The sequence below is a fragment of the Cetorhinus maximus genome, chromosome 7 (assembly GCF_964194155.1).
Source record: "Cetorhinus maximus chromosome 7, sCetMax3.hap1.1, whole genome shotgun sequence".
NCBI lineage: Eukaryota > Metazoa > Chordata > Chondrichthyes > Lamniformes > Cetorhinidae > Cetorhinus > Cetorhinus maximus.
The window spans coordinates 40,813,332-40,826,291 of NC_135885.1; the positions used below are offsets into that span (position 1 = coordinate 40,813,332).

At 43.0% G+C, this 12,960-nt stretch overlaps 1 protein-coding gene and 1 long non-coding RNA gene across 2 annotated transcripts in view; one reads left to right on the forward strand and one right to left on the reverse strand.

The window, feature by feature from the left end:
- The window catches only part of LOC144682730 (lysosomal proton-coupled steroid conjugate and bile acid symporter SLC46A3-like), a 32,970-nt gene extending 22,177 nt beyond the window's left edge, over positions 1-10,793 (forward strand). The window contains exon 6 of the mRNA XM_078545367.1: positions 6,938-10,793. Coding sequence (XP_078401493.1) covers positions 6,938-7,007 — 70 coding nt within the window. The 3' untranslated portion in view covers positions 7,008-10,793. The remainder of the gene's footprint in view (positions 1-6,937) is intronic.
- On the reverse strand, positions 9,250-12,579 carry LOC144682731 (uncharacterized). The gene is made up of 2 exons (XR_013577096.1): positions 12,526-12,579; positions 9,250-12,369 (listed from the first exon to the last, which is right to left on the reverse strand). It is a non-coding gene; the product is annotated as an uncharacterized LOC144682731 (long non-coding RNA).
- Between the last annotated feature and the right edge of the window lie 381 nt (positions 12,580-12,960).

Here is a 12,960-nt window from a genome sequence, read left to right on the forward strand (position 1 = left end):
TTCTACCAGTACTGTCATTAACAAATGCATCTGCGGCAGGTAAATTGATGATGGCAATGCCAAATAGGCTTTTCCCTCTTGTTGACGGATGAAATGAATAAATAATTTGTTTCAGTCTTCACTATAGAGGATAAAAAACACATTCCATGCCCTTGACATCAAGGTAGCATTTGACTAAGTGTGGCATCAAGGAGCCCTATCAAAACTGGAGTCAGTGAGAATCGGGGAAAAGTCTCCACTGGTTGGAGTCATAGCTAGCACAAAGGAAGATGGTTGTGGTTGTTGGAGGTCAGTCATCTCAGCTCCAGGACATCACTACAGGGGTTCCTCAGGGTAGTGTCCTTGGCCCAACCATCTTTAGCTGCTTTATCAACGACCTTCCTTCCATCATAAGGTCAGAAATAAGGATGTTCGCTGGTGATTGCATGATGTTCAGTACTACTCGCGACTCCTCAGATACTGAAGCAGCCCATGTCCAAATGCAGCAAGACCTGGACAATGGCCAGGCTTGGGCCACACAAGTGTCAGGCAATGACCATCTCTGTCAGGCAATGACCATCTCCAACAAGAGAGAATCCAACCATTGCCCCTTGATGTTCAATGGCATTACCATCACTGAAACCCCCACTATCAACATCCTGGGGGTTATCATTGACCAGAAACTGAACTGGACTAGCCATATAAATACTGTGGCTACAAGAGCAGGTCAGAAGCTAGGAATCCTGTGACAAGTAACCCATCTCCTGACTCCCCAAAGCCTGTCCATCATCTACATGACACAAGTCAGGAGTGTGATGGAAAACTCCCCATTTGCCTGGATGAGTGCAGCTCCCACAACACAAGACGTTTGATACCGTCCACGACAGAGCAGCCCGCTTGATTGGCACCACATGCACAAACATGCACTCCCTCCACCATCGACGCACAGTAGCAGCAGTGTGTACCATCTACAAGATGCACTGCAGGAATTCACCAAGGCTCCTTCAACAGCACCTTCCAAGCCCACGACCACTACCATCTGGAAGGACAAGGGCAGCAGATACATGGGAACACCACCACCTGGAAGTTCCCCTCCAAGTCATTCACCATCCTGACTTGGAACTTTATCGCCATTCCTTCACTGTCAAAATCCTGGAACTCCCTCCCTAACAGCATTGTGGGGGTACCAACACCACATGGACTGCAGCAGTTCAAGAAGGCAGCTCACCACCAGTTTCTCAAGGGCAATTAGGGATTGGCAATAAATGCTGGCCCAGCCAGTGAAGCCCACATTCCGTGGATGAATTTTTAAAAATTGTAAATCAGGAGATGGAAGGGAGAGGGGAACCTTGTGAAATTACAATCACTAGGGAAGTGGTACTAAGCAAACTGATGGAGCTGTGGGCTGACAAGTCTCTGGGTCCTGATGGACTTCATCCTAGGGTTTTAAAAGAGGTGGCTAATGAGGTAGTAGATGTATTGGTATTAATTTTTCAAAGTTCGTTAGATTCTGGAAATGTTCCATCAGACTCAAAAGTAGCAAATATAACTCCTCTGTTCAAGAAGGGAGGGAGGCAGAAAACAGGAAACTATAGGCCAGTTAGCTTGACGTCTGTCGTAGGGAAGGTGTTGAAATCGATCAATAAGGAGGTTATAGCTGGGCACTTAGAGAAATTCAAGGTAATCAGGAAGAGTCAGCGTGATTTTGTGAAAGGGAAATCATGCTTAACCAATTTATTAGAGTTCTTTGAAGGAGTAACATGCACTGTGGATAAAGGGGAGCCTGTAGAACGTGCTGTACTTGGATTTCCAGAAGGCATTTGGTAAGGTGCCACATCAAAGGTTATTGCAGAAAATAAAAGCCCATGGTGTAACATATTAGCATGGATAGAAGATTGGCTGGCTCACAGAAAACAGAGTATGCATAAGCAGGTCTTTTTCTGATTGGCAGGATATGACAAGTGGAGTCCTGCAGGGGTCTGTGCAGAGGCCTGAACTTAAAATTTATATCAATAACTTTGATGAGGGGAGTGAGGCATGATAGCTAAATTTGCAGACGTCACAAAGCTAGGTTGGAAAGTATGTTGTGAAGAAGACATAAGGAGGTTGCAGACGGGATGTAGATAGGTTGAATGAGTGGCAGATGGAGTATAATGTAGAAAAATGTGAAGTTGTTTACTTTGGCAGGAAGAATAAAAAAACAGAGTATTACTTAAATGGAGACGGCAGCAGAATTCCGAGGCGCAGAGGGATCTAAATGTTCTAGTGCATGAGTCACAAGAGGTTGGTATGCAGGTACAGCAATTAATTAAGAAGGCGAATGGAATGCTATCCTTTATTACGAGAGGAATTGAACGTTAAAGTAAGGATGTTATGCCTCAGTTATACAGGGCATTGATGAGACCAGAATGTTGTGTGCAGTTTTGGTTTCCTCATTTAAGGAAGGATGTAAATGCGTTGGAGGTGGTTCAGAGGAGGTTTACTTGATTGATACCTGGAATGAGCAGGTTGTCTTACAACGAAAAGTTAGACAGACTGGGCTTGTTTTCACTCGGGTTTAGGAGACTGAGGGGTGACTTGATTAAAGTATATAAGATCCTGAACGGTATTAACAAGATGGGTGTGGGAAGGATGTTTCCTCTTGTGGGTGAGTCCAGGACTAGGGGGCACTGCTTTAAAATTAGGGGTTGCCCTTTAGGTCAGAAATGAGGAGAAATTTTGTGTCAGAGGGTTGTGTGACTTTGGAACACACTGCCTCCGAAGGCGATGGAGGTGGAGGCATTGAATATTTTTAAGGCAGAGGTAGATAGATTCTTATTAGGCACGGGAATCAAAGGTTATCAGGGGTAGATAGAAATGTGGAATTCGAAACACAAACAGATCAGCCATGATCTTATTGAATGGCGGAGCAGGCTCAAGGGGCCGAATGGCCTACTTCTGCTCCTATTTCGTGTGTTTTTATGATTTTCTCACTAGCTACTGCAGGCCCAACATGCAAATGTGACCTTCAGGACTTGGCCAGCTGTGTCAGTAGTGGAGCTACCAAGCCACTCTTGGTGATTGATATTGAAGTCTCCCACCCAACATACATTCTATGCCCTTCTTACTCTCATGCTTCTTCCACATGGTGTTCAGCATGGAGAAGTACTGATTCAGCAGCTAAGGGAGGGTAATAGTTGGTCATGTCTGGCCTGATGCCATGAGACCTCATGGGGCCCGGAGTCAGTGTTGAGGACTCCCTCCCAAATATACGCTAATGTGCTGCCACCTCTGGTGTGTCTATGTAAAAGTTATCATGCTGGAAATTGTCCCATGGAAAACTGGGGGCTAAGGATACATGGGGAGTCGACCACGAACCAGTATAGATTGCTCCAGAAGTCCAGCTGAGGAATTTGTAGCAGTTTGTACAAGCAAATTTAGTGCACCAGCAGAGGAGAGAGAAGTGGGAATGAAAACCACAAACAGAGAGCAGTGAAGCCCAGAGAACCATGGAATGGTCAAAGGTAAACCCACAGGATCAATACAGATGAAGAGCTGATCTGAAGAGCAACTATAGGGAGGTGAGGCAAGCACAAACTCGAGGTACCAGTAGGGGCTCGAGCTAGTCCAGCAAGGGGTGACAGAACGCTGAAGGAAGAGTGGAATCAACAGCCACAAGAAACAAGTTGAAAGCAGAAAAGTTGAGATCATTCAGCAGTAATGGAACAGGATGTACAATAGGTAGAGATCAGAGTTAACACAGCATACGATGAAAGATTTGCAGCAGGAGAAGAAAGCTGAGTCTGCAGGAGCAGACCAGGTAGTGGAATAGAGGCGGTTTAGCAGAGAATGCAGTTTAGAATGCAGTTTCGGTACAAAGCGGCAAAGGAATTCACAGTAAAACCCAGAAAATGGAGAAATGCATTTTGACCCTGGGGAACATGGATTAACTTCCAAGATCCAATGCATCAGACAGATTGCCTAAATCATTGGGCAGTTCTATACTTCAGTAGCTAATGCTGATGAATTGGCTACTTGCATATGTGGGGTTTTGTTGCATAGCATGAAAAATTCACAGAGATAAAAACAAAAAACTGCGGATGCTGGAAATCCAAAACAAAAACAGAATTACCTGGAAAAACTCAGCAGGTCTGGCAACATCGGCGGAGAAGAAAAGAGTTGATGTTTCGAGTCCTCATGACCCTTCAACAGTTCTGCTGAGTTTTTCCAGGTAATTCTGTTTTTGTTATGAAAAATTCACAGTCTGCCTTGGAACACATATCAACCCTGGGGATGTCTGCTTCAGACAGCCACCACAGAGTCTGTAATGCCAGACTTGGCATCTCTGTTGAGTACTTAGACTGTGCCATTTGGGCATCAGTCTGTAACCTCATCTCTTTCATGGACAGGCTGACTGATAAATGTTGTCAAACCAGGAAACTATTAATGAGGGGATGGGCGCCGCCAGCATCCGTACTGCTTTGAGTTCTGCTGATCAACAGGTCAGCAGATGTGGTGGTAAAAAGACCTATAAGGGGTAGAATTTAAGTTTCAGAGGATGATGGCATTCTGCCTCCATATCACTTTATTAGAGCTGTAGCAAAAGCATTTTTTAAGAAAGTAGGAAGTTATGAATGAATGACTTATCAAAAAGTTTTCCACACATGTTATTGTTACTATAGAATTTGTTAGTTCTGCAAAGAGTGTAAACTGAGTGAATGGGGGGGTTGGTGGAGGGGCATAAATTGGCATGGAGGGTATGAAGGTCCATGAGGATGGCTGGAGAGGCATAGGTTGGCAAGTGGGCATGGGTAAGACCTTTTAAACTTCCTTTCAAAACGTTCCTTCATCCAGACTAGGGTTTGTGATGTCCCTGAGTGGCTGTAAACCACAAGTCCTTGAAACGCTGGTCCGACTCCATGAAAATTGCTGGGGTCTAGAACATGCCTCTCCCCACTCCAGAGCTGGCAGGTTAGGAGTGCAGGGTGCGGACTCGCGACCTGCGCCAGCCTGCACGTTTATCCTGTGCTGGTGAAAATTGTGGGTGCTGAGAATGCGAAAGGGGCTGGGAATCCTGGAATCGGGTCCCAGCCACCATTTTTAAAGGTCTGCAGAGCCTCCTGGACTCTGTGAAAATCCATCCCTAAAACGCAGAAGTCAGAGATTTGGGAGGTGCTGCAGAATAGACCTTGTGTTGGTGCAGTGCATTCTGTAGATAGTACACATTGTCACCACAGAGTGCCAATGCTTCAGGAACTCTCTGTTTACACAGCTATTGAGATGGAAAAAGTTCTTGTAAACAGATAAGATAGGTCTGTTTTGTAGACTTTGCCCAGTTTCATTTATGTTGACTAGGAATATGTGCTTTGCAGAGTGGCCTGATTGAGAGACTGGTACTGGGAGTGCAGAGAATATTGATTGATTGGTAGGAACGAGCAGAACTGAAGCAGGAAAACTGTGGGCTGAATTTTACCATGGGCTTCAGGACTGGGACATCAGAATGAAAAGTGGGACCCAAGCCCGCACCACCTGGCAGATGGAGAGGCTTGATGAGTTTACCACAGGCAGGCTCCTATTTTGTTGCCTCCAAGCTGCCAGCCATCCATTTAAGGATGGTGACAGCCCAATTAGCTCTGAACCCTGAGCAGCAGAGGCAGGCAGGAAACCCATTGGTGTATCAAAATGGAGGCACCCTCAGGCAGGTATTTAAAAATTAATATTTAGGGGCCCAAGGGCGGTAGGCTCTATTGGAGGATGGGGAAACCCCTCCTGAGGGATTTGTTGGGGCCATGAGCTCTATCTTCATGCCCGTCACCCCCTCTGTGGGGCTGGAATCCCTGGCTCCAACGGCCCCCCATGGACCTCGGCAGGGAGTATACTTCCATGAAGCTGGCGACCTCCCCACACAGTGTGAAGCCTCCTGCTGTTGGCAAAATGCCGGTGGCCCCATAAAATGGCACTTAATTGGGGCCTTAATTAGATAAATTGGCTGCCCACTGGCATGGAGCAGGCAGCTGATCCGGCAACCTGTCGCTGGGAAACCTTCCCGGTTATAGGACAGCAAACGGGAGCCCCCCCCTGACGCTGCTCCCCACTATTTTACCAGCCAGCCCCCCCACCTCCGTTCCCAGCTCCTGGGAGCCAGTAAAATTCAGCCCTATGTCTTCAAAAGGTCCATAAGTCAAACCTCCTCGCCTGAAATATGTGTATCGAGAAAACATTGGCCTGGAGTTTCTGTTCAATTGTGCTATTCTCCTTGGCTCAGTGGGTGTGATTGGCTCAAAAGATTGAGAAATTTGAAGTGTTAATTGGACTCAGTGCAACTTGTGGTTCTGCCACTTTTTGTGCTGGATTTGAAAGCGTCACACTAGAAGCCAGTCCTGACCCAAAAACTGGCTACCCCTCCAGGCTGAATTAATCGCCGTTGAGAGTTTCTACTGATTATGCCTGTTTGCAGGCCTTTGAGGAGGCTGCAAAAATTTAAGCTGAAACTTTTGGGTGCAAAGACACGACTAGGTATATTTTCAAAGGTTTTTGAATAATTTTTTTAAATTTACGAATGAAATTTACTACTGTACCCCAATCCAACTGAAAATCAATTTTTAAAGTGACTTTCAGTAATTTAAAATCGGTTTTCACAGATGGTGATTGACACTGATTTAAAATGCATTAAACATCACCATTCTTGAAAATATCAAATTTTTTTTAAAGCAATTTTATTTTTCAAATTTACATTTTCAAACATTGCACAATTGTGAATTGTTCACGGCAGTTTTTGCATTTGGCGACATCCCAATAAGATTGAGTGAAAACTCAGGGGAGTAAAAAAACATTTTGCAAAATGGTTGCAGTTTGCATCGGAATTGCCGATTTGTGCCCAAAGTGGAAACTCTACCCCATTAGTTCTAATTTTTGATTTTGTGTGATATTATGAAATTGCTTTACTGATGCTATATTCTTATGTTATATGTTCTTTCAGTTTCTTGATCTGGTGGAAACCTCAAGAGGAAGATTACACCGGATTGATTACCAATGAAGGCAGCCATTAGTTCTTACACAAGTTTTCACTTAGATTGCAGTGAGCTTATCTTGCTTAGCCACTTTCAAAGCTTCATTGTGTGCCACTCTATCTGCTTGTTCATATTATACAAAAATAGGATGTTTGCACAGTTCTACATGTAGTTAAAAACTGATGTTTGGAATAATACTTTCAGTATTAGAAAATATTCAATAGGTATTCAGTGCAATCCAATCTGATTCATTAAGCAATTAACCCTTTCACAAAGTATATGAACTTCCTGAGACATTACGAATAAAGTGTGAACAAAAAGCAAAATACTGCAGATGCTGGAAATCTGAAACCAAAACTGTTCTGCCCATTTTCATGTTTTTATGTATAGATGTGAGGATTTTTTTTTGCATTACATTATTATTAGGAAATGTTTTTCAATTAGCTGTCAGGAGGAATTTTAGAATGCTTTCCTTTCACTGTCTTGACTGATGAGAAGAAAATTTATCTCGCTATGATGGGTTATAAGTGAAATTAATTTCTACAGTTTCAACCCAGTGCCTTAGCAGGAAACAACCCACATCAGCAAAAAAATTGAAACTGAAGGGCTGAAATTTTTTTATTTTTTGAGAATGGATGGGATTTTAAGTGAACGAACTGCTAACAAAATTTCACAAAGGCACATCTTTGCAAGTGTAATTTGGTTAACATTGAATTGGATCTGCAATCAGTTGGGCTCATAACCTAAAGGAGATATCTGTCATAATTTGGTTGCAATGTCCTTCATTATTTGTTCTGGCTCCAGTTTGGAAATATTTTCAAATAGGAAAAATTTTACATATTATATCCTTGTCAAGTCATTAATAAATATTTAAAAACAGCAATAGTCCCAATATCAACCTCACTTGTAGCCTCCTTCAAGTTCAAAGGTTCCCATGTATTACTACTCGCTGTTTTCTGCTTGAAGCCAATTTTGTATTCAGTACCACACCTTACAGCCTGTCATGTTACTCTTTAACTCAGCCAGTAATCACCAATATGCGTCCTTGACAAAAAAACCCCAAAAATTCAAGTATATAAATGTATTCCCTTGTCCATCATGTCAGTATGGTAACACATTCCCATTATAGTCATCCAGTATCAACATGAACCACTCTCTGCATCTAATTGTGTTAAATGCAACCAGAGCAATGCTCCCTCTATTCTGTCTCCACATGTCCTTCAACTCTTAACACAATAGAATGTCCTTTGTTCTTTCAAGGGAACCAGCCAATGCAACCTACAGAAAGGAATTCAAAGACATCCTGCAGAACTGTAGGACGTATGGGTTCCCCATACTTCTGGGTTTCCTGAACTCAAAACAGTTTCCCTCTGCACAGGATGCACCTCCGGGCTAATGTCCAGCCCACTGTCTGCCTAATTAGATGAACATTAAAGATCCTCCAGCACTTTAAGACAACCATTGAGTTCTTCCTGGTATTCTGGCACACATTCTGTCCTCGACTAATACAACAAAAATAGATTAATTGGTCATTATTTGAGATGTTTCTAAGATATAATAATGTGTTATGTACAGACAAGAGCTTCTACCTATTTCCAACCACAAAATGTTTAATGTATCTTTCTTTTGAATACATATCATAACTACAGTCATTTTTGTTATGAATTTACAGTATGGCTCCTCATTTCTAGATAAAAGGGTTGTTGCAAAAAATAACTTTCACATGAGTGCTTATGGGTTTTAAAGTGCCAGATGTGATGTTCCTGCTATGCTGTTCACATGCACCACAGTAATGAAGTGCCATGCAAAAATTTGAAGGTACTGCACATTGCAAAAATTGGCTGCACATAACAGAATTTTGCAGGGAACATTGGTCATATGTTTTGCTGCTCACCTGGGTTTCCAACTTTTATTGGTTTAGTGCAATACTTTTCAGGATTCATTTTTGTAAGAATGTTATCATACTATAATTGTTTTCAGATCCCAATGCAGCACTATTCACACCTGAGAATCACAGAATAGTATAGCACAGATGGAGACCATTCAGTCCACCAAGTCTGCTCCGGCTCTTTGGAAGAATAACCCAGTCCCACTCCCCCATTGTTTCCCCACATACCTCAATTTTTTCTCCTTTTAAGTATTGTTATCTAATTTCCCTTTGAAGCCTACTATTGAATCTGTTTCCACCACCCTATCAGGCAGTGCATTCCAAATCCTAACCACTCATTGCATAAAAAAAGTTCTTCCTCATGTTGTCTCTTCTACATTTTTGCCCTCTGGGTAGCGGCCCTTCGGTCATTTGAAACAGTTTCTCTCTATTCACTCTATTTAAACCCTTCATGATTTCAAACACTACCATCAAATCTTCTCTTGGGCCTTCTCTGTTCTAAGAGGTATAGCTCCAGCTTCTCCCGTTTATCCAGATACCTATAATCTTTCATCTCTGGAACCATTCTAATAAATCAATTCTGCGCCCTCTGCAAAGCCATCACTTTCCTGCAGTGTGGTGCCCAGAATTGGACGCACTATTTCAGCTGAGGTTGAACTATTGTTTTAGAAAGGTTAAATTAATGTGTTTGCTCTTGAGTATGTATGTGCTCAGGATATACCCAGGTGTGCTGTTCTTCCTTTTTAAAAATTCTGTCTTTTTTTCATTCATTCAAAGAATGTGGGCTTCACTGGCCAGGCCAGCATTTATTAACCATCCTTAATTACCCTTGAGAAGGTGGCGGTGAGCTACCTTCTTGAACCGTTGTAGTCCATGTACTGTAGGCACACCCACAGTGCTGTTAAGGAGGGAGTTCCAAGATTTTGGCCCAATGACAGTGAAGGAACAGTGATATATTTCCAAGTTAGGATAGTAAGTGGCTTGGAGGGAAACTTCCAGGTTGTGGTGTTCCCATGTGTCTGCTGCCCTTGTTCTTCTAGATGGTAGTGGTTGTGGGTTTGGACGGTGCTGTCGAAGGAAATTTGGTGAGTTTCTGCAGTGCATCTTGTAGGTGGTACACACTGCTGTTACTGTGTGTCAGTGGTGGAGGGAGTGAATGTTTATGGACAGGGTGCCAATCAAGCAGACTGTTTTGTCCTGGATGGTGTCAAGCGTCTTGAGTGTTGGTGGAGCTTGCACAGGCAAGTGGAGAATATTCCATCATACTCCTGACTGCCTTGTAAATGGTGGACAGGTTTTGGGGAGTCAGGAGGTGAGTTATTTGTCACAGGATTCCTAGCCTCTGATCTGCTCTTGTAGCCACAGTATTTATATGGCTAGTCCAGTTCAGTTTCTAGTCAATGGTAACTCCAAGGATGCCTTTCATGGGATGTGAATGTCGCTGGTAAGGACAGCATTTGTTATTCATCTCTAATTGTCCTTGAGAAAGTGTACAACATGTAAAATTCAAGAGAGTGTTTTTTGAGATGTCATTTGTCATTGTGGTGAGGTAATGTACTGATTGAGAGAGTCCTGAAGTAATAAAATGTGATCTCTTGTTAGTTCCACATTTCTTTCCATTTCCTCAAACTGACCGACTGGTGTTAAATTGTGCTTCTGTTTTACTCACATGTTTACTTCATATTCAAGAAAGATGAAAACAATTCAATTTTAGAAGCCAACTGTATGATTATTAATGTATTTTCAATAAGTGTGAATTACAAAAATAAGATAAAGTTTTATATTAATGTTCCTTGAGAACATGTGATAATTATGTGTGTTACTTCTGTATTGAACTCTACCTATTTAACCTTGTATCAGCTTGGGCAGCAAATGCTGTGTTAATTGCTTATAAATTAATAAAACCATGAATGAGCTACTTCCAAGCTACAGTGAAATACATTGTGCATTTGTTTTCTAAATTTGTAACAATAGGTAGAATTTTAACCTCGTCGGGCGGGCAGGCCCAGGAGTGGCCATGTAACGGTATGCCAGCCGCGATTGGGCCCTGACTGCAATTTCATGCTGGCTGGCCAATTAACAGGCAGCCAGCATCAAACATGCGCTGATAACCTCAGCGCTGCCTGGGTGGGAGCAGGAGGCACGCGAGCGCTAGTGTGCGCACATGGGTGCGCTCAGTGAAAGCTCCCTGAAGGCACAGAGCTGCCTCAGGGAGCTGAAGACTTTTAACATTAAAAATAAAGATTTCAAAAATAAGGAAAACGTCCCCTCATGTGACTCTGTCACATGAGCAGGGACATGTTAAAAATGAGTTTTTAAAAATTTATTGTTTTTTTCTTAGTTACTGTCAGAAACCTCGGGGAAAATGTTCTCCCCGTTGGGCAGGCCGAGCGGAGTGGATTGCAGGCGGCGATCGGCTACGTGCCGCAATTTTACATGGGCAGGCCAATTAAGGCCCGCCCAGCGTGACGTGCGCCTGAAAGCACTCAGCGCTACCCTGTGCGAGCGGGGTGAGGAGGGAGAGTCGGGGCCCGTCCTCTTTCGCACATGTATGCAAAAGACTGCAGAAATCTCCCTGAGGCGCAGAGCTGCCTCAGGGAGCCAATTTCATACGGTGAATTTTAAATAAAGAAGGTTAAAAATAATTTACATGTCCCCTCATGTGACAGCGTCACATGATCTGGGACATGTTTTTGAAATGTTCAAAAAATTTTCATTGCCTGCTCACCAACCTTAAGGTTGGACAGGCAGCCTAGACAATATCTTTAATTGGTTTATTAATGGCCTTAACAGGCCTTTGGTAGTTCGGCAGGCGCTCAGCCAACTCCAGTGCCTGCCTGCCAAACGGGAGATCGGAATGACGCACGCCCGATGTGTCAGCATGCAAGGAAGTCAGGAGAAAGCAGGGGAGCAACTTGCCGAAGAGGCAGGAGGAGGGCACAGGGAAAGAGTGCAAATTTTTGATTGCAATTAATATTAATGGGGGAACAGAGCCATGATAACTAACTATTCAAACTGTTTTGGTGAGGGAATTCCAGGGAAGCAGCACAAAAATTCCATTATGGTGTGGAATAAGCATAGGTCACTGAATTCCTGGGACTTTTTTCACCATTACAATAATGTGAGTCTCCAGGAATTTCTGGCTAATATTTATAATATGACTAGGAATAAATCATACAATTGACCAGAGCACTGTAATTTTATGTTGAGTACTGAGTCCAATGATGGTTGACAAGACAGAAGAGCCCCAGTGCTCATCCATGGTCCCAGACGCCTGAGATATAAGGACAGACTGGAGCAACTTTGATTTTCCAGCCTGGAAAGAAGGTCGACATACAAGAGAACCTCTGTAGAAATTGATCCCATAGATTCACTCCAATAAACAATAACTTCAGGCCTGATATCTGGATGCTCTCCTTGCTGAGATTGAACAACACTTGGTATAACCATCTAGACAAGAGTGGTGTCTATACAATGCAATGTAGTTAAGAAACAATTAAGTGGGACTGTGGACTGCTCCAGGATCAATGAGCATAGGAGGTGTCAGCTGTGGCTCAGTTCATAGCACCCTCGCCTTTGAATCAGAGGGTTGTGGGTTCATGTCCCACTCCTGGAAACCAAGAACTGTGATTGTACTCAAAAGAGTTGCAATCTGTGACTGTTGATAACTCGAAAGAGTATCAATGAGCATAGGCTGTGTTGATTGATATTGCTACAGAGGCCAGCTTGGAGCTTTTGTCCTTGTGCTAGGAATTAAAGTTCTAAATGCTGAGTATTAGTTTATCACATTTTGTGGGGTACTAGTACTCACAGGCAAGACACATGATGCGCACATTGCTAAATCAGATGCAAGGCTGTTATCGCACCCTTCCCCACCCCCCGCAAACTCATGCCCTGTCCTTTCGTCTTTTTCACTTCCTTATCATGATCATGCTTTTTAAAATCTGTTAAAAGCTATTATGTCACATCTTTGACATGACCCTCACTCTTGGCTTTACACTAACGTACATGAACTCTGTAATTGAAAGAGTGTCTCATTACGAAGTCTGTCCTTGTAAAGGAAAGGTAAACATATAGTTGTCAACAGATACATGCATCTATTAC